General features: G+C 29.7%; 1 protein-coding gene across 2 annotated transcripts in view; it reads left to right on the top strand.

The window, feature by feature from the left end:
• LOC129958123 (spectrin beta chain, non-erythrocytic 1-like) overlaps positions 1-22,537 on the top strand; it is a 143,207-nt gene that overhangs the window by 19,115 nt on the left and 101,555 nt on the right. For both annotated transcript variants that reach the window (XM_056070320.1, XM_056070319.1), the window contains exons 3-13: positions 125-244; positions 3,524-3,636; positions 7,718-7,914; positions 10,791-10,903; positions 10,982-11,169; positions 11,737-11,956; positions 12,851-12,982; positions 13,092-13,174; positions 14,932-15,070; positions 16,196-16,389; positions 21,373-21,550. In XM_056070320.1, coding sequence (XP_055926295.1) covers positions 125-244; positions 3,524-3,636; positions 7,718-7,914; positions 10,791-10,903; positions 10,982-11,169; positions 11,737-11,956; positions 12,851-12,982; positions 13,092-13,174; positions 14,932-15,070; positions 16,196-16,389; positions 21,373-21,550 — 1,677 coding nt within the window. The remainder of the gene's footprint in view (positions 1-124; positions 245-3,523; positions 3,637-7,717; positions 7,915-10,790; positions 10,904-10,981; positions 11,170-11,736; positions 11,957-12,850; positions 12,983-13,091; positions 13,175-14,931; positions 15,071-16,195; positions 16,390-21,372; positions 21,551-22,537) is intronic.

Here is a 22,537-nt window from a genome sequence, read left to right as displayed (position 1 = left end):
GGTTTTCTAGTCTTAAAATTGTACTTTACATAGTTCTGATATAATATTTGTTGCATAAATTTTGTAAAATAATTCCGAAAACAAATCTCAATTCAGTTTTTAAAAAATCTTTCTTTTTTCCTAGATGCGATTGGAAAATATTTCATCTGAAGATATTGTGGATGGGAAGCCTCATTTAATTCTTGGTCTATTGTGGACGATCATTTTGAGGTGCGAAATTTGGCAGCATCAACAGAATGTAAATGTGAGTGATCGTTTTCATACTTTCATTCCAACTTATTATTTAACTGTAGGTTAAAGAACAATTTAATGTTTTAAATTTAAATATTTCCTCTTGAAAAATATGCAGAATATAGCAATATTTAAAATATGAATTTACCAGGTAACACGAATTTCAAAATAAAAAACAATCTTTTAATCCCTGAATTCCTGAAATTGTTTCTCGGTTAAAAGATATATATAACATTAAGTATTGGTGCAGACTCAAGGCTTCATGTAGAATAATTCGTGAGTGAATTCAACCAACGATGTTACTACATATCGGAAAATGTAAGTCCTATGATTAAAATTCCCATTCTTAAGTAAAATTTCCTTGCTCTGTGTTTATGTGCAAGTCTGGAATGGATAAACCGATTAAGAATGAAGAAATCCGAGAAAAACGTAAAACCAAGTTTTTCCAATACAGTACAGAGTTTTAGTTATTCGGCTTAACCGAGATTGACGATGTTAGGTAAGTGAAAATATTAGATGCAAAACTTAGTTATACTTTCATGATAAATGATATGTCGCGAAAAGTGGATATTATATAATCAGTAAATTAATCATACAATCCTATCTTACAAAATAGAAAAATGTCATTAAGATGAATCGATAAAGATAAAACTGTTTTTGTTTAAAGTTTTCCAGAATGAATTGCTTACCTGTAGAACTGTTTTCTAGCGTCTGTATTACGCTGTCACATATAATATAACGTTGCAACTTGAGGATTCATCTCACTCTTTATTGGATCTGAAGTCTGCTTCAATAGCATTTAGTTAATACAAATGAGTAAATTAAACGACAATGACCTCACTTGACTATTTTTAAAACGTGTTTGTGTCATTTTTTGCATGATACTCTCGTAGCAAAATTCTGACCTTAAAGTGAAACAGGATCATTCTTTTTTCAGTATTTTGTATTGAAGTGGTCTCATATCCAGGAATTTAGCCATGTGAAAATGCACAAAGGGAGCTGATTGAAACGATTGAATAAAACGCAAAAACATACACAGAATTGTCATTGAAGAATTAAAAATCACATTTTTAATTCCTCATTTCATTCTTTATATGCAACAATTCAATCATGCAGTAATACACAAATGATGCTGAAACAAAAAACAACACAAAAATGTCATCTTGGGAATAAAAATCACATTTTTAACACATTACATGATTTTCACTACTATCAAACGAGCTTAGAGACACCACTAAGACTAAGTACTGTTTGTGCTAGAATATAGAGATAAATACTTTTCGAAGCTTGTACTTCGCTAAGGCATTGCACGCAGAAAGATGGGCAGTTATTATACCTCCTAATTCCGTGAGTAATCAGAGCTCTCTCTATTGTGAAATGTAACCATCTCTCTTTATCTATCTTCTCGCCCCTTTTTTGAGGAAATGAAAGCCTTCTGACTCACACGAAAAAGCGCGGATGGTTTTAGAATCTGATAATGAACAGTATATGGTTATCGAATGTTATGTGTTTATCAGATCTTGATGCTCTACAAACAGCCAAACTTACATCCATATAACAATAGCGGAAATAAAGAATGCTTTTCTTGTTTGATAATTTTTAATTGATTCATAATTTTTCAACTTATGGTTCACATGATGTCAGAGGATACGTGAAAAAAAAAAGATTTAATGGTGAAAATTGATGCCTAGATTGAACTAAAAGAAAGATAAAAAGCTGTTGCAAGTAACAATGGGCTTTCTAATTCTAATCATGATTCATTATGAAAAATCAAAATAATTAAATTGAATCAGAAACAATTTTGATTTAGAAAGACATGAATGTTTTAAATTCAGTTTAGGAAAATATTTTATCTTCAAGATCAATACTTGTTGAAGGAGACTGGAGAACCGACACCTGACCATCGCACGCATATTTCAATAATCGTTACACAAAGCAGACAAATCGACATTGCATCGGGCTTTCTCGTCCTGCATTTACTTGGAAAATCAATATAGTAACAGATTATCTAGCAAAAATTCGGACTTGAAATTGTATTTGCGATCCAGATTTTAAATTATTGATGACCTCAATTAAATGTGCTTATAAATATTTTTTAATTTAATTAAATGTGTATAATTACCAATATTCGCCATTTTTGTGCAACTGGTAAAAATAAAAATATCTTTGCATTATAGGGCTATTACTGTGCCGATATGTAGATATTTGTTGTGAACACTATGCATCTGACAATTATCAATTCATCTAAGTTAAGCCAATAAATATAAGTTATTCGGATTCAAGACCTCTTTAACTCAGTAAATTGATGCTCAGGTGCAGAGTAAAGATCAGCAAAATTATGACCAGATACTAGTGAAAAAAAAATTGAGATATTATTGTTAGACAAGAAAATCATTCGAATTGACCAGAACACTTACTTAGTGCTATTTTTTCAGGATGAATTCCAGGTAGCCAGCCGTAGTGATTATAAATGCCTGCTTTAGCAATATCATAAAACTTCTGTGCAATTTACATTCAGAACACACTGAATACATTCAGATATATTTATTATTTGTTCTGAAATGCATCACTCACTCGAAACATACAGAGATCCCGGAAATTTTGCAAAATGTGCATGGGATTTTCTGTACCACATGATTGTTTTATCTATAACTAGTCTGATTCTTTGCATTTAATGATTTTTGATATTGATATGAGAACAAATTGGGTACAATGCCTATTTTAATATAGTCATTGTTCTCTAAGATGATTATATCTCAGAATAAGGCTGTATTATGTTTACTGGACAAATAAATGCTTTTTAGATTTTCATTCTATCCAATGGATGCTGCTTCTATTTGCTGTGTGAATATGGTAATTTTAGTAAAATTTTTATGATTTTCACATAATAGATATTCAATCTTTCTTAAAGTTGCTACTCCCTGAAAATTTTTAAGTGTTCGCCAGATCATTACAAATTGGATCCTCGAAGTTATACACAGACGATCTTTTTAGTATATTCTGCCTAATACTATTCTGAAAATATTTCTGGTGTAAAATTTTTGTTGGGTGGAAACTTTTAGAAGATAAAATATTTTCCTAGATATATAAATTTCAGAGAAAAACCCATCACACAATCTGGAATCAGCAGCTGAGAAATATTGGTTTATTTTTGAGTAACAAAAAAAAAGCTCCATTATGCAGAAAGAGAAATTTTAATATGAAGTTTTTAAGAAACTTAAAAAAATATTTATTCAACCTATATTAATTACCTATATGAAAACTAAGGGTAATGAAACCATTTCTTTTCCAGAACTTGGAGGAACAGAGACCGTTCATTCCTCAGCCTCAAGATCAAACTCATTATCCTGTTCAGAAAATAGCTAAAGATTCTTTACTCTTATGGTGCCAAACTAAAACAGATGGGTAAGATTTAAGTTAAATATGTGTCTAATTAATCCAAATCATTGTCATGCTGTTTACATATTTCTTTTTAAGACTGGACTCATGAATTAGATTAACTAACAATATTTTTTCATAAAGTTTGACTTACAGATTTAGTAATGCAGTACTTAAATGGTTAGAATTTCCCCACTACTCAACGATTTTTGAGATTAACGACCATCCGCCCTTATTATCGTAAAAAATGACGGAATTTCAAATTGTGTTTTTATTTACAGTATATACAATAGAGAATAAATTATGTGCAAGATGCTGATAAAATAATTTTTCCTATTTGGGAGCATCTATAGCTAAAACTAATCATTAGAATGAAACCAAATTTCATAAGCAAAATGAGGAAGAGATGAAGACATGAATTAAGCAAAAAAAATTTGATTCCACCATAGATGCAACTGGTAAATGTTATCGTCGTAAGCCAAATGTCCCCATGTTAGAATGACGTGGAAGTTTGGAGAATGAAGTACCAATTCAAGTCTTTCTTTTACCATCTGATTAACATCCATAATCTTAAACTTCATCTCAAGACAGGTTTCATATAGCTAAAAAAAAGACGTTGATATTGCAAATCACAAATTATACTACTAGGGGAAGATGACCTTGAAGTCGAGCCTGTCAAATTTTCTAAATCAAAATTTCTATCGAATGAGCATAAGTTCAAAATTCGATTCCACTGAAGATTAAATTATATATTTGATCCTAGTAAATGTTGAATATGACGTTCTGGCTCAAGCGTCTTCATATAAGTACAACGTGAAAAGTAGGGTGCCAACGCGGGCCCTATCCTCTTCATCTGACCACTTCTCATAATTATGAAGTGCGTGCTAAAGCAACTTTCCCAAACTTTTAAAACGGTATATGAATGTGAGAAAACGCAATATATCAAATCCGTTTATTTTTTAAGTGACTCATTTTTTTTGTTTTTGTGAACTGATTATTTTGACTTCTATTATAAAGTTAGAAACAACAGAGGTCGAATTATTTTAAGAAATAGACATAGAAACATTCATATATTGATTTTTTTCTGTGTATTGCACGTATCCCTTCTATAAATAATTTTTATTGTTCATTTTTAGCATCGATTTTAATTACATCGACCCTGAAAATGAATTTGTTTTTAAATGGCCTGAGAAAAAAATGACCCATATTTTTATTTTTATGCGTTTTCCCACATTCGTATTTTTAAAATTCAATTTAAAAATAATGCAGCCGAAAAATTTCAAATGTATTATGTAGTGCAGGATAAAAAAAAATTATATTATGCATGTTTATACGTTTCCTTTCATGAAATATTTCATAATTTAAGTAAATAAATCATTTTTAAGTATTTTTTGAGAAGTATTATAGCTAATCGAATCTTGAGATGTATCTATTAATAACATGGTTACGAGACAAGAAAAGGTGCCTAATAACATCTGAGAAACAGCATTTAGTTCTCGAGATAGATAATTGGAGTTTGAAAAAAAAATTGCCTTCAAATTTCAGAACAGATAAGTGTAGTTATATCATCTCATGCAGTTTATACAATGACTTCATCCCCCCCCCCTCATATACTTCCTTAGAAATTTCCAGAGAGAGAGAGAGAGAGAGAGATTCGAGAGCATGGGTAAATGGTGTAGTTATATCGACCCCATTTCCACTGACGGGACGCACCTCTTTCAGGAGAGGATGGTAATGCCCATTTTGAAAATGACTGCAGTAACCGTATTGCTATCGAGGCAACCCGATCATTCAGTTTCACAAGACTGCCGGTGGAAATGAATCGTTTTCCTTGAAAAATTATAATCTATTTAAAAGTAAAGTAAAGGTTATAAATCGAGTTTCGTGAAACTTAAAAGAATCACCGTATTCTATCACTCGATACATGGTGCACTTGAATGACTGAGATGCCGCAGATAATAGAACAAGAAATGTGAACTATACGAAATATATCTCATTATGAGCGTCTCATGCATCAAATCCCTATAAAAAAGTACATTTATTTTCAATGCAGGCATTAACTAGCTGCAGCATTATTATTATATCGCCAATCAACTTGTATGATAACTTCCCATTCTCGTACTCGAGGTGGCTCCTTAGCAGACAACGTATAGCAAATCAAAAGTTTTTTTTGAAACAATCTCCTTTAAGCTAATAATATTTTATCAAAAATATGTTTCTTAAATTGATGTTAATTAAATATCAAACAATTATTAATACTCACAAAATTTTAATAATTTTTTTTAAAGGATTTTAAATTTCTGGACCTAAGGTAACGAATTCCACATAAATTTTAAATTTATATTTATAAAATGTTATAGTAGAAAACCTGAACTGCAAAACAGCATATGAACGTTTTATTACAAACTTGTTCGCTCAGAATCCTACGCGAATACCTTTTCTAACTTTGACACCTGAGGGCAGTAAAAGATTTTTATGTTCTTGTCATTCACTGTGAGATAACTTTTACAAAGTATCAACGTCAAGTACAGATAAAATATTTATTTCATTCTTAATCTTATCTTTTTTCATATGCCTAGGATTTTGAAGAGTTGAAACTTATTCTGATCTACAACTCGCAGCTTTCGACTTTTGAAATAGAAGAGCAATGAATTGCACTAACTTTTTGTGTCATTTTACCGTTAAAATATTTTATTCGTTCATGAAATTATATTTTATACTAATATATATTTGAGGATACAATAATCTTAAATATATTTAAGATTATTTATAAAATTAATAAAACAAGAAGAAAGACAAGAAATTTTAGAAAGCTATCGATACAACAACAGCAAACAAAAATCAAATGCTTTAAAGAATTCTGTTTCATGGAAATAAAATTTAAAACAATATGAAAGGAAATTGAAAAATAGAAATAAAATAAAAGTAAAAGAAACAATAAATTCGCAAAAGTACAATTAAATAAAAGAAACAATAAATTCGCAAAAGTGCAATTACACATAGCATTTGCAAATGCTTAAAAGAAAATCAAATAACAGCTATCTCGAAACTTGTTCAAAGGTATTAAAGTGGATCTTACAAAAAATTTACTGTTAAGCAGCTAAAAGGATATGTAGAAATCGCTCGGAGAATTTTCAAATATTACAACCATTGTCTGCGGTAAGATGATACGAAATATCCATCCTGGTTATAGCTATACAGTGATGCAGAACAATTGAATTGCCGCAGATAATACGGATGTGGTCTGCACAAAATATCCATCACGGGCTCATGATCAAGCATTTTCTCTAGGAGGTACTTCCCGTCAGCGATGATGGGCTTATTAGATAACATCACCACTAATTTAACCCTAGGAGAAGCGAGGACCTGCTTACTGTTTTGGTTAACTTTTCCTTCCTTCCGGGGAGGAGGACAGCCTTCTCTGGAAAAAACATTAAAGAATGATCATTGCCTATGGATCATTATTTGATCACGGTCTATAATAATTATGATCATTGTGTGAAGATCATTGTTTCTCTACGTTATCATGATTTTCTATAACATTTAAAGAGCAGCTTTATGAAAAACTCACTTCAGGTGCTTCATTTGGTTAGTATCTCTTACAAATTATTATTACTTTTTAAAAATAAATAAAGGAAAGAAATCATAAGTCAAAAAGATACTATTGCCATGTAAATTTTATAAAGGTGATGATTTTTTCCAAAACAAGAATTTTTATGGTATGTGACCAAGGTATGGTATCATGACCAAGAAGAGACGCAAAAATGTATGCCGCCAAAAATTAATTTTTTGAATTGAATTTCTGATCTCATGAACTGAATAAAAGCTTATCACAAGAATATAAAAATAGTCGACGACAATTAATAATATTTGTTATTTTCTACCATTATAGAAGTCAAGGATTAATGCAGAATTATAGAAGCAAAGGATTGAAATCACTATTCACTGATTTCTCTATAATCCGGCCCTTTCAGTATCGGAATTTCGAGAAGGGCGAGTGGGGAATATGAAACAAAAAACAAATCATTACATATTAATGTACAATCTTAAATTTTGTGAATTCATTATTATGTTTTTAGCAATCACACTTACTTTCTCAAACTTTCAGATATCCCAATGTACGAGTGCGAGACTTCCATAGAAGTTGGCGAGATGGACTAGCCTTCAATGCCCTCATTCATTCTCATGTGCCAACTCTGATTGATTACAACTCACTTAAACCACAAGAGCGCCGATACAATCTCGAAAATGCATTTACCACGGCTTCAAAACATATTGGCGTACCAAAACTGTTGGATCCAGAAGGTCTAATAATATTTTTCTATTTTCTAACAGAAAACTTTGAAACGATGAAAATTATCATATCATAATTTTTTTTTAAATTTTACAAGCATTCGTTTTATGCTTTTTTTACTTTTGCGTTATTTGTGCAGCATCGAGCCTTCACTTAATTTTAATTCAGGGAGAAAAGATTTATTTTATTTTAGTTAAAATAATAAAACTACTCCTTTTCTTCAGAGTTTACAACATCGCTGTTTTGATATTATTGCAGTCAAACCTGCTTTTACGCTGTCTTTTTTTAAACTATTTTATTTCTGCGCGATTTATTTTATGCTGTATATGAATTCCAATGGTGTTGGCCTTATAATACCTTTGTAACATTTTACAATATGTATGGTGTATAATGTATGCACAAGTCACGTCAACTAATTCCAATATTCCAAAATAAAAGAAATAATATATTCCAAAAATAAATCAACTCTCATATCATCAAGTGATGAAAGTGTTATTGAATCAGTTCAGCAAGAAAATGCGCGTGTTGGATTATGATAAGTAGTGTTGAATTATGAGCATTTTGAAAAATTCTCTCTGTTTAAAATGAGGAATTAAATGAAAAAGCTTTTATATGTAATTTAATTGTTTGTTTTATTTGGAAAAATAAGTATTTAAGAGTAAATAATAAAAAGACATTTTCTCATTACTTTGTAAATCTTCGACAGATTTTCTAAATAAGACTTTTTTTATGCAAACCTTCTTCATCGCATAAAATTTTTTATCTTTAATATGTTGTAGAAAATTATTTGTTATAGCTATTTATGAAGTTTCGGATTACCTTTGCGTTTCTTTTATGATGTCCCTATCTACTGCACAAAAACAGGTTTGACTGAATGAATCCATTGGGTGGAAACCAACCTGATAAGGTTTAAGGTTATACAACACCCACTTGGCGTAAAGAAGAATTTCAGGTGGAAAGCAGAAATAAAAAAATAAAAAAAGTTAATGCGTGAAGTAAACTGTAAAAGTCTGTAATAAATGCCTTAATAGTGATTAAAGAGATTCAAATCTTCCTTAGCCTATTATGATACTACAGCTTCCTTCATGCTAAATCTTTATAATGTTCATATAGTCAAACCAGGAATCTTCTATTTTGAAATAGTATTTTCGTACTAAGTCATAGGGTTTCAAAACAGGGTTTTCACTAAATATCTTAACGGCTGATGAACGTGATTCAAATTTTTTCAATCAATGATGATAGTGTGTCTCCTTTTATGTCGAATCTCCATAAAGTTCAAGCCAGAAATCCTTTGTTTTGAATTAGCATTTTCGTATCAAGTGACAGGCTTTCAACATTGGGTTTGGTGAAATGAAAAGTTTATAACACAGGACAGTCTGTTGGATAGTTACCTGAATAACATTTGTCTTTGCAGACAAAACGATCGAGCATAAATGGAGTCTGAGGAGACAGGTCACAAAGTACCCATCGCCTGTTATGAAATGTTTCTTTTTTAATTTAATGAATCTTTAAATTTAATGCTAATTTATAAAAATAGAGAGTTGGACTGTCTGTTTTCTCTCCTACAATGATAGATATTTTGGTGAAAAGGTCCGAGATCTCACTTCCGGATTACTATAATATTCTTTCAGTCAGTTAATGCCCACCGACAACTAAGAAAAGTGAAATGATTTTTGATTTTATTACTAATTAGGATCTGGGAATAATAGATCTCATACTTTCGAAAGGTGATTGATTATTTGCAAAAATATTGATTTTAAAATTATTTCTTAAAGGCCATTTAAAAGAAAAGAGACAGTCACTTTAAGGGTTTAAGTCAATTGTCAGTGACATTCGCATTTCCTAACAGCTCTACCTAATTGCCGATAATGATGTAGGCATATGATTCAACTTGTAATATAAATACAACATCGCACGAAAAATGTTCCATTTATAAGTTAAAGTTCTGTAAATAATGGCTAGAGAGTTTTACTTTCCAGATTTATCGGATTGTTAGCATAAATATCAAAGCTTCAAACTTCACTTCGTATCAAAATGAACATAAGTATCGAGAGCTCTCTCCATATAACTTTAGGTTTTACTCGATGTTAACCCTTTCTAGGGCCGTAGGAAGTATGCTTCCCACCAAATTTATCAATCTTTGTATGAAATTATGTAGGTTGACATAAGTTCTGACAAATTTTTTTAGTAAGTCAGAAACTTAGATGCTTCAGTTCTTTATCTCAGATAAAATGATGTGTCTTGATTTGTTACTTAATTATTAATTAATCAAATTAATTAATTGATCAAATTAAATTTATCTAATAAGCTATATGAATCCCTTTTCTTATTCTAATTGCAAGCCTAAAAATATTTTAACATAATATGACTAGAAAAAAATGGTCCTTTAAAGGGTTAAAGGAAGGAAACTTTGTGCTGAATTCACGATAAACACTAGTATGAGAGTTACGGTGCAGTGTTTCTTTAAAAATTAATCTGAGGCATGTAGGGAGATTTTGCTTAATAAATGTGAAAAAAATGCATCAGAGTGTGTTAAAATTCATACCTGCATTATAATCTTAATTGCACAGTAATTCTGGATAATTACATTTTTTTTTGCGAATTTTTATCTTTATCGCTGTAATTGTTTAAAATTTGTGACAACTTTCTCTTTCGGTAGCTAATGAATTGAAATTCATCGTTATCAGTGCGTTAGATAGTGTTCATGAGAAATACAAGTCTAGCTGACAGCTGTTTTGAAACAGCTTATGAAGTTTATTTACTAAAACATATCGAAGTTTTTTTCATTTAAAATAAAAATAAATTTTGCGCTCGTTTCTGAAATACCTGATGTCATTGACTGTTTTTTCTTTGATTATCGAAATAACTCTTTGAAAAATTTCAATAGATGTGGACACCGATAATCCAGATGAAAAATCCATCATCATTTATGTTTCGACTTTATCAAAGGGACTTGCTAATGTAAAGAAAGGAATGACAGGAGGGAAAAGAATTACTAACGTAAGTATGCGGTACGCCACGAATTTTATTGCATTTTTTTCAGAATTTCCAGTGAGATAATACTTATCCTATTTCCAGGTTTTGCTGAAAATGATGGAAATAGACGACATGAAGGAACAATACAATAAAGAAGCTACTGAGCTTCTTGAATGGATTAATTCGAAGGTGGACGAATTCAAATACATGGAACCTTTGACATCACTAGAAGATATCCAGCAAGAAATTCAGAACTTTAAAGATTATCGAACGGAAGAAAAACCCATTAGGTAATCGCTATATTTTTGTTTAATGTATAGATTTATTTACTTAGACAGTTTTTATTTTACTTACTGTACTATAGGTACTCGCTTCAACACGCATTATCTAATTTTGTATCAATTAATCTTGAATTTAACGAATGAATATCAATTTTCAGAAATGTTCGGGAAAAGGAGAACGAAACTTTGTTGTTTTAACGGAGGATATCTTTTAAATTCGCATTTGCTTCAACACACTTAATTTGATCTTACACCAATTAATCTTGAAATTAACGAGTGAATTCAGAAACGATCAGAAAAAAACGAGATCAAAGCATTGTTATTTAAATTAGGGTCTTTAAAAATAATATTTCGTCTTGCATAAATTAATCTGGAACTTAATGAATAAATTCAGAAGCGATCAGGGAAATGAGATCGAAGCTGAAGCAGAGCTTTCCGCTAAAACTAATGGACATATTGTCCGTTAGTTTTAACTCAAAAAACTTTTTTTAAAAATGAGCACTTGTTTTAACACTCATAATTTCGCCTTGCATCAGTTAATCTTGAAATTAACGAGTAAATATTATCATTTTTTAGAAATGATCAGAAAAATGAAATCGAAGCTCTGCTGTTCGCGATTCAGATGAAGCGCATGGGAAAACAGGGATGGATTCCACCTGACGAAACCTCTCCAGCTGAGATCGAGAGAGCTTGGAATAACTTAGAAAGAGCTGAGCATGAACATGAAACTAAAGTTAGAAATCAATTGATAGAACAGGAAAGGCTAGAAAATCTTGCTTATAAATTCGAATCAAAGGTTTGTATGTTATGTTTAGATCAACAAGCATATTTAAATGTTTAAACAATAATTTTTATAGAATTATGATTTTATATACGGTATAATTTGTAAAGAATTTGTTGCAGTTTATCTGAAAAATATAGTTTTATAATTTATAAGACTATTTGAAAAATTATCAATATTTTCTAATCTGGCTGATTTTGTCAGGATCATTGTATTAAGTTCCTGCAAGTATGCAGGCTAATTAAATCTTAGTAAATCTTAGTAACTTAAATATGAAAAAGAAAGCTGAAAAATTGCCCTGTGATTATCTTTGTTCAGGGAATTATTGTTATTAAATAATTATTATGCAAATACTGTCCATTTTCACGTAAAGAGCTATTAAAATGAAAATTGTAATACAGTAAGATGAAACTCGTAAGCCAAGTTAGGCTTTCAAGATTTTGAATATAGCTCTTATAGTCATGGTAATCGATAATTGTCAAATTTAATTATATTTCCATTCATTTTTATAGACTTGGATAAACTAAGGCCAACAGTTAGTCAGTATGAAACCGACAAATAATTCTACATCTGAAATTTGCTTCAAAATTTGTAGGCTTATTGCAATAAGAATAAAAGTATTTGCCTAATTTGAAATTTTCTATTATTCATTCGCTTTGTAAAATGACAGAGTTCCTTCTAAAAATATGGTCCAACAGAAAGAGAAAAATCTGAATATTGTTATCCGTTTCTGAGTGGCATGTGTATATAATTATCCTTTTTAGTTTATTTAATGATGAATATCATTAATTTTTGATGCTCGATAAAAATTTATTGCATTTAAGAAAAAAGATCTTAAGATATTTAAATCACATGATTTACATGCATATATGTGAGATAATTTTAATAAAGTTTGTTATTATATTTTAGAAAGCAGTTAGAGAAAATTACCTGAAAGAAATGTTGAAGATTTTGACAGATCCTACCTATGGCACAAACATCAAACAAGTAGACGCGACATTCAAAAAACATGAAGCTATTCGAACTGGAATAGTTGCCAGGGTAAAAACGATCTCTAGTATCAGATTTTAAGTTATTAAAATGTGTATCATTTTACTTACTTTTATCAGACATTTCAAATAGTGAAAGAAAAATAATTTCATATTTTTAGGAAGCATTCATAAAGGATCTTTTCAAAGTAGCTGACACATTAATCGATTCAAATTATAGGAAGAAAGATGAGATTATAGAATGGTAAGTAAAATATAATAAAAACTCTATATACTGAGGCTAAAGATCTTTCATTTAATCCTTTAACTCGCGCGCAATATTCCAAATCAAATTTCCCACACTCTTTTTTGTCGACATCTGCAATATTTTAAAGACATTTCTCTCTTTCCATCATATTTACATTATGGAGATGGTATAGTATATTTGTTATGGATGGTATATTTATATGTTATATTTAATAGAAAATTTTCCAGACAAGTTTTTTGGTGTATAATCCATAAAAATAGTATTAAAAACCACAAGGACGATCGATGGTGGGGTTTTTTACCTCACTTGGACTAACTTAGTTTGAATAAATCTATGAATCCATACACTTTAAAGAAGTCCAACAAAGGATCTGCGGCAATCTCTTCAAAAGGGGATTCTGAGCAGTGAAGAAGAGGTTAGTGGATGGTGGACATTACTCTAGAATTCAAATTGGTGTTCGTGTTAAAATTTCTTTTTTCCTATTCAAAGGATCGGCATAGCATGTGTCCAATTGTGAAGGGGGGGGGACTCAGTATATCGAGATCTCTCTTCAATGACAGTCAGAGATTAATAAGGACTTTTCTTGAAGAAATAATGGGAAGAAAGGAGATCATTCTGAGATTTTTATATTAAATTCTATCAATAAACAAAATTCATTGAAAGTTAACATAAAAACAAGATAGCTTGCAATACAAAGTTGTCAACAATGTTAAAATCATACTTCATTGTCCTTGAGATAAAAATAAAACCCCTTATTTTAACCCTCATCCTTATTCTTACCTCAAACATCTCAACAGAAATTTTAATCTAGTTAATATAAATCCTCCCTTTTCTTTTATAAAAATATTTTGAGGTAAGTTCGTAAATTTACTGCTGTAGATAGCTTAGTGATCTGATCAGTAAAACACAAAAATGAATATATTATGTTTGCAGAGACATTTCTGATTTAAGTCAACAATTTGTCATTAACATTAAGATAACCTTTAATATCAGTCGTTTTGTTCTCTGTTGGATAATGAAGAAAAATTAAGTGATGAAGTATGCTACGAAAAGGATTCTTTAAGAAATTGATAGTAGGTCACTTACTCAGTTACTCAAAAAAAATTCAAAATTATTTACATCTCTAAACTGGTACCTTTTTAAAAAAAATTCTGTGATACGTGTTTTAGGAATTTTAAATGTTAACATGTCTGAATAAAACAAAAGATACAACTATTAAGAAAATTCTTTGTAATTAAAAACTTGGTTATAACATAAATGTGCATAAGCATGATATTTAATGAATAGCTTTTTTTACATAAGAGTTAACACTTACAAGCGAATACTTTTTTAATTTTAGTGAACATTTAGATATTCAAACAAATCAACATTTTAGAGATAAAAAAATATTTTCATGTGTATAGATTTATAAGATGTTATTTCTTATCTAGAAAAGGTCAAATAATATATATATTTTCTTCAATTTTCAATCAAATTTTTAAGATTAGTAATATTTAATGTTTTGGAAACAGGTAGTTTAAAAGTTTTTATTATACATTAGTAAAAAGAGAAAATATTTATTAAATCGATTTTTGATAAAATTTTTGTCTGGCTTTTATCACCACAATTTTTACGTTTTTTTTAGATATATAGTAAATGTCTCAAATAGCTAACAATCGTAAAATAGATTGCAATAATTTCCAGTTTCGTCTTTTACAGATTTGTAATAATATGTAAATCTTTTTCATCAGAAAAGTACTGAAATTTAATTTCAGGAAAAAAGAGATGGAACAAAAGTGGGATTATATACTTCGTCTTCTAGAAGCTTATGATGACAAATTTTCTCAATTACGACAAGTAATAAACATGCTAGAAGAAATGGATTCCATTCTGGAAGAAATGAATCAAATGCAGGTTTGTTTGACAACAGAAATACAGTACTTTTTCTATATTACTAAGAAAATTTTGTAGTATAAAATTTCCACATTGGAAATACTAGAGCGCAAGTAAACAGTATATTTACTTTTAAATGATGTAAGTTTGAATTGTTACTTTTTATATAAACTTCTTAAGTACTTTTTCAAACACTTTTCAGTCAATGCAAGTTTTTTTCCGTCTATACTCAAACATTATTAACAATTCATCGATCTTGAAGAATATAGAGAAAGATTATAAAGCTGTCAGACTTTAATTTATAAATTCACAAATGAAATTATTTGTAGCAATAATTAGCCAATTTAGTGCTTTGTACCATATTTTGGAAGAATTTTTTAAAACCAGATGAATGCACTGAGAAGCATTTTTTGAAAATTAGGTACAACAAGAAAATATTTGCAAATTTATAATTATTTCATAAGCTTTGACTCCTGTTTTTTTAAAAAAATTGATGGAGTCTTACAAAGCTAACAAAAAATTTAAAAAAAATCGTTTTTATAATGTTATACAATATTTATTAGTTATATAGTTAATATACAATATTTAAATTTTTATACGGTCTTCACTTTAAAACTGGAGGATAATTCAGAGGCTAAAACAAAGCAATGAACACTTAAGTTTAAATAAATTTTCTAAGCAAATAATCAACGCAATAATTAGAATAAATTTTAAAGTAGCAACAAAATTTAAGACACCATTCTTTCTAGAAGAATTATTGTCCCAACACGATCCATACGAGAAGGAATTTCTCATTAACTTTGCACGGCAGAAGGCGTGAAACTGGGTAACCAAGTATATGAACTCTGCTCCTCAAAGGCTTGATATTAACAACCAATGTAAGGAAGCATAGCATTAACAAAAAGCTTAATATCATGAAAACAATATATATTATCGTATAAAAAAATTATAAGTCCTTGTTCATAATTTGTTGTTTATTAATCACATTTTTACTGCATTGGCAATTCACATTAAAGAGTAACATAATGTTTTAAAAAGATAAGTTTTCTCAATTTTAATTCTGGATGGTTGTGTTATTTTCTAAAAACCTTATGAAGAATTGCTTTCCCACATATCTATAATAATAATTTTCTTTCGGAATCTCAGGTTGAATTGGATGCTGAAAGTGAAATTCTGGATGTTGAAGCTGGTCTTCAAAATCAAGCGGTAAAAGAAGTTCAAATCGCTTCTTGGGGAGAAGCAATAAGACGTTTGGAAGTTAAAATCGAGAGCCATGGAAAAACTAAAGACGTGACGGTGTTGCAAAATCAGCTCATTAAACTGCGACAAACGCATCAAAGGTGAGAGAATGGAAACGTAGCTAGTAAACGCATTATTAGTTTTTCACATCCTTTCACGTATATTTATATTTTGTTGGAGATTGCCTAAAAGCATGTGAAAGGGAGAGTTACACATATCTCAGAGTTTTAAAACTGGAGCAAATTTGATCTAACATAAAAGAACAAAATTGGCTAGTTTTGGACTAGCCAATTTTGACTGAGGACTGAGAAAAATTGTACGTGCACAATTAGTACTCATCGTCATTTTTTTTTTATTTGTCATTATAATGCGGATGTATTTTATTGAAAATACAAATAAAGAGGAACTTGATAAATTCTAAGAAGGGACGACAAAAAAATGTGATTTATTCAAAAACTCGATCATTATCAAAATCTTGTATTTATTATTTTAATACTGATGGTTTTATTGTGAATTTAATACAATGGAAACTTCAATTTTTCACAGTAAAAATTTCATTTATTCAAAAATTCGAATCTAGAAAAACTTTGCGGTCTAATAAAACAAGAAAATAGTAATTTTTACATTACAAATAAAAGAAAGGATATATTTTTAATATTTGACGGTTTTAATACATAATTGATACAGAAGCATTTTATTAATAAAAACAACTAAAAAATAAAAACAATTAAAAAATTCTTTAGTTTTGATTTCAAATTAGCCAAAATAAATTCATTGACAATATTTCAATATTGCGTTAATTAGAAATTGAACGAAACGGAGAAAAAAAATTAAAATTAAAAAAGTTGGGATCAGCCAAATTCCACCGTATTGCACTATTTGAAATTCTTCACCATTTTAATCAAATTTATTGATTTTCCGATTCGTACTTCGATCCAATATTTCATATTTTAATAAAGGTAAAAAAACTCCTTTGAATAAAAACTAAAATTAATAATTTATAACAAATTAGAAAGTATTAAAAGATATGTTGAATTGCTCTGACTTTCTTCCTGTTCTTATTTAAAATAATAATTTTCGCCTTTTAAAATCACGATGGTCTGTAAATGAAATTAAAAGCTGCAAGCCCATAAGGAAAAATAATTTGATCTACTACTTTCAGGAACTAAAACCATAAAAAAACACTCAAGTGGAGGGAAAAAAAAAAAATCCAGAGTAGTTCGTGCATGCATAGAGCTTTAAAACAATTGTAAGGATGAGCAGCTATCCGTGAGTTGGTTTCTAATTATACATGAGAAAACCTACTTAAATCTGGGGTAAAAACAAATGTGAAAATGTCTGCTACATGTCTGAGATAAGAAATAAATTGAAGATTTTATCAGCTGTTGAAAAGTATTCTAGAAAACAAGGAGTTTATAAAATTTATTTATTTCATTCGTAATAAATTTCGTTAAGGTATTAAAAAATTTTACCGAAAATATAATAACAATATTCAAGAAGAAAAATAATTATCACGCGTACGGGGGTATGAGACGGCGTTCTGTTCTGTAACCCAGAAATTTTTTTAAATTAATTATAATTAGCAGTATTATAAATTCTATTCCAATCACTTTATTAACTCAAAATTTATTGGATATTTTCATCTCAGAATCTTTTTCAATAGAAAATATCTTAGACTATTTGTGATTTATTAAAGAGGGTGTATACCAGTATTAAAATTTAGAGAATAGGTGTGACGCAAAAACAAGCTACTCCAGCCATGCCTTAGCATATGTGATATTCTGAATGATCGTCCGTCACAGCAATTAAATATAAAACTGAGATGGACGTAAATAGCCCCATTGCAATATAAACCATGCATCTACATCCCCTTAAGGGGTACGATTCTTCATCGAAGTGAAGGCAACTGACCCCTCCCCACCCATCTTTATTTTACACTTTAGAGAAGCAAGAACAAGCTTACTTATACGCCGACTTCTCATTTCCATATTTGATTTGCTCCCCCGTGGGAATAGAATAGGTTTAAAATGTCTCTAATTTAGTTTGAAATGTTTATAGTTCCTTTAAAAGCACTCAATCAGTTTCTCTGTATATAATTAATTACTAATTTATTTAATTTTGAATGTAATGGTAAAATCAAATGTCAACAATCTAAAACAATAAAAAAATTCTCTCTTGAAATATTGCATGCAGAATGATAAATTTTAAAAACTGTTTCCTCCATAGTCCTGTTCGGTGGTCGATTTAAACAAAACATATGACTAAGGGTTACTAAGGATTGTTAGTCAGTGGTTGCTAAAGGTTGCTAGGCTAAAAGGTTTTTCCAGTTACTTCTACTTGCAAATGTTGGAAAATCTGAAAAAAGGAATTTTGAAGATTTCATTTGTCTCAGTAATTTTCTGTAAGACTTCGTCTGAAATCGCAACTTACAACATAAGCCCTGATATTAAATGAAGCGCAAGTTATTTGAAGGAGTACAACCTCTTAAAATGTATTAATAATAGTATTCATATTTCAAAATCATCACAAAAAGCCAATTATAAATCGCCAATAGCAATATTTTTTTTCATCTTGTCTATTTTGTGACTAGTTCAGAACTTGATTTCTGTTTTCTAATTTTAAATATTTTTTGTATGGTTATTCCTAAAATTAATTAATTATGCATTAAGTATCAAATTGATTGCATGCATTTGCAATGATTTCAATGGTTAAAACCTTTTTCAACAGGCATATGAATATTAAGATTGAAGGTATTGACCTTTCCATTGAAAACAATAAGCATGGATTTTATTTTTAGCTTATACAAATAATCTTATTAATACTACTAATAAGTAGTAACAGTAATGCCAATAAATTGCATTCAATTGTGTTTATTTTTATATCATAAAACTTTTTTTTAATTGTGTACTATAACACTAACTAGTTCTTTTTAAATAATTTAAATTTATTATATTCATAAAACACAAACATACATTATAAAGATAAACATTTACATTATTCGCTGTTTATAGTAAAAGATACGGTCTTTGTATTTAAATGCATGAATAAATATCACATCTAGATCCTTTAAAATAATTAAATATATTACTTTAACACATTCTCTGCCGCGACTGAGTTCAGTTCAGTTCATTTCACTTACATTAATGTCCCGTTTTTAAAGCAACACTGGGGCTATTTTTTGGGACAGACCTCGTAATTTTGAACCGCTGTCAAATGACGAGGATGACACCTGAGCCTGCAACCCCCTTTTCCACACCACACCACACCACACCACACCAGTGGGAGGACGTTTGGCCCCAACGGATTTAACTTGCACCAGACCCGCCTACACGACGATTCTTCGATGGAATCGGGTTTCGAAACTGAAACCCTTCGATTCCGAAGCCTAGATCTTACCACCCGGCGACCGCGGCTTCCTCTGCCACGATTGAAGCCTGTGAATTAGACATGTATCTAATTAGATGCTACCCATATTTTGCTCTCTCTTAACTGAGTAGACAAGGGGACATCTAATTAGAAAGCGAGCTTGGATCATAGGTAATTCACTCGGAAGCCAACGTGTTAACTTTAATTAATCACATAACACAAGCATAGAAAGCTTAATAGAAGTAAACATTTAGATGATCAGTTAATCACTAACAAAATTTTGCCTCAGGAGTTTGGGAACAGGTTCACTGACTGGTATCTCAGACTGAGATAAGCACAGGCAGCTGGGAATCAGAAATAAATTTGAAACTTAGATCATGATTACGAATTAATCGGAGTGAACTCCACGGAATTGTGTTTCATAGTTCATATTAGCCAGTTTATTTAGTAGATGATTTATTTAAAATCTTGTGGTTAATGAGATATCAAACTTGGATTTTTATTGATCTTAGAATTTCAATAAATTTCACAAAATTAAAGAATGAAACTTTTTTTTTTCAGAATTTTTTTTTAGTCTTTCTTCCTTTCTTTTTTTCTCTTATATATATATGCAATTCTTAAAGTATTATTCAATGGCGTGTTTGTTTCTATATTCAGTGTAACATATATTATAAGCCAATTATGCAATATAAATTATTTATAAAGTTGAAATAGTTCCGAGTTGTTTTCCTGGACCTAATAATCCAGTATCTCTTTTTTTTTTTATCACACTGAAATTTTATTATTGGAGGAAGTAATTAAAAAAAAAAGCAATGCCTATTACTAACCAGAAATACAAAGTCTATTCATAAATTTAATCCTAAATTCTTTTCACTTTAAATACCGTAAGGATTCTTTACAAAAAGCCAACTATGGTATTGCAAAGCAGTTAAATGAATCTAAATCTTTGCGCATGTACAAGGTGTCTGGCCACTCTAATCATTTCCAAACAGCTAATTTCTAAGATTCAATTCTGTCAACGTCAGATTAAGTTCTAAACTTTAAGAATTATATTTTATGTTCTTTGAGAAAATACAAATATTACTGAAAAAATTGCGTATTTTGTATAGCTCCGAAATCCAACAAAGCATATTTAGTAAAATATTATTGATCCATTAATGAAAAAGATTTGCTAATTAGCTGCCGAAACAGACCAAGTTAATTTTTCGTTGACCCTTTGCACTTGGATAGCTTCTCTCAGGCACCATTCAAGATGGTGCATCATTTTGAAGTTTTAATTATTTTTAAAAATTTGCTGGTTAAAAATACCTACTAAGTGATAATAGTAAATTAATTTTTCGGGGAATTTCAATTTAAAGAAAACATATATTTCATAGCAATTAACAAGGCCTTGTAATAGATGAATAAATAGGCAACTTACTTTCCCAAGAGCAAATTTAATTAGTTACTTTTATTAACTATCGCAAATAGGAATTTGGAAATGTATAAAAATGTTAGCTTTTTAATTTTTTAGCAGTCTATTTACTGACAGAAACAACATAAAATATTTTTCTTTACAACATTTAAAGCATTTTTTTCAACTGCAACTATATGCCATTATTAATGGTTTAGAAAGTAGTTAGTGGGGTACGATGCAAAGGGACGTTGTATTTATTTTCCAATATTTATTTAAATAAAAGTTTAAAATATTGTACAGTTTTAATAAGTTGATTTTACAGCTTGCTAGATGCATCTGCAAGTCGTCGAGAATCTCTAGAAGAGCTTTTAAAAAGAAACCAACAGCTTGAACATATAGAAGAAATGATGGCATGGATTCATGAAAAGAAACTTTATTGTGATTCCGATATTAACTGTAAAGATTTACAAGGGGCTCTAAATCTTCAAAAGAAACACAAGGTATGCAGATCAAGATTCACTTAAGGCAATTTTTGTGTGTATTTTTTAAAAACTATAATAAAAGTAAGTAAATATCAAGAAAATGATATGTAATAATTTATTAGTGTCCAAAAATAGAAATAATTGATATTTTACTTATTTTTGTGTTTAGGAATTTTTTTTAATGTTGTTGGCTTTACCACGACGATACTTTTCTGAGATATATATTTATTGCTATATTATAGCAAAGGACAACTCAAAATGATAGCACGGAGAAATCTAGGAACGACCGCATCACCGACGAATGGCATAACACATGTTCCAACGCAATTTCGAGCAACAGAAAAAGCTTTATAATATCAAACAATCTGCTTCTGACGTATATATTTTTGTTCAAAATACTAATTGCTGGTATCATACATAATTCTAATTTTGAAGGCTAGCACATTTATATCTAAAACGCAACCATTTAATATTTAAAATATTTGTATTTTTCCCTTCTTGATTTATTTTGACCTCAAGAGCCATACGGATAACCGAAGCTCATTTGGTTATTCGTGGTCATTTGGTCCGAAAATAGAGAGAATCTACAATTTCTCATACAAATCCTCCTTGATTTACGACCGAGTTCCATCTAACTAATAGTAAATCGAACTGGTTGTAAGCCGAGCCAATTTCATTAAAACGCATTATGAAAATTGTTGGTATAATGCAAAAATTCAATTAATGCACGCATATATTTTGTAAATAACATGTAAAAAAGCATAATATGTTGTAGAAAGGCCCTCTCGTACCTGTCACATAATATTATAAATCTAACACTACATAACATTTCATTTTTGACCGAGGTTAATATCTTAGACAATTCCATAAGGTGTATATTGACCGGGGAAATAAAATAGCCCATTATCACTAGTCAATTTGGTACAAAGCTAAACGTTTCAATATTATTGCAGAATACTTTAAGCACAATTGTTGAACAATATCACAAATAAAAAAAAAGAAAGA

This window comes from Argiope bruennichi, chromosome X1, assembly GCF_947563725.1.
Source record: "Argiope bruennichi chromosome X1, qqArgBrue1.1, whole genome shotgun sequence".
NCBI lineage: Eukaryota > Metazoa > Arthropoda > Arachnida > Araneae > Araneidae > Argiope > Argiope bruennichi.
Note: the sequence above shows the minus strand (reverse complement) of the source record. Positions and strands in the feature narration are given on the sequence as shown.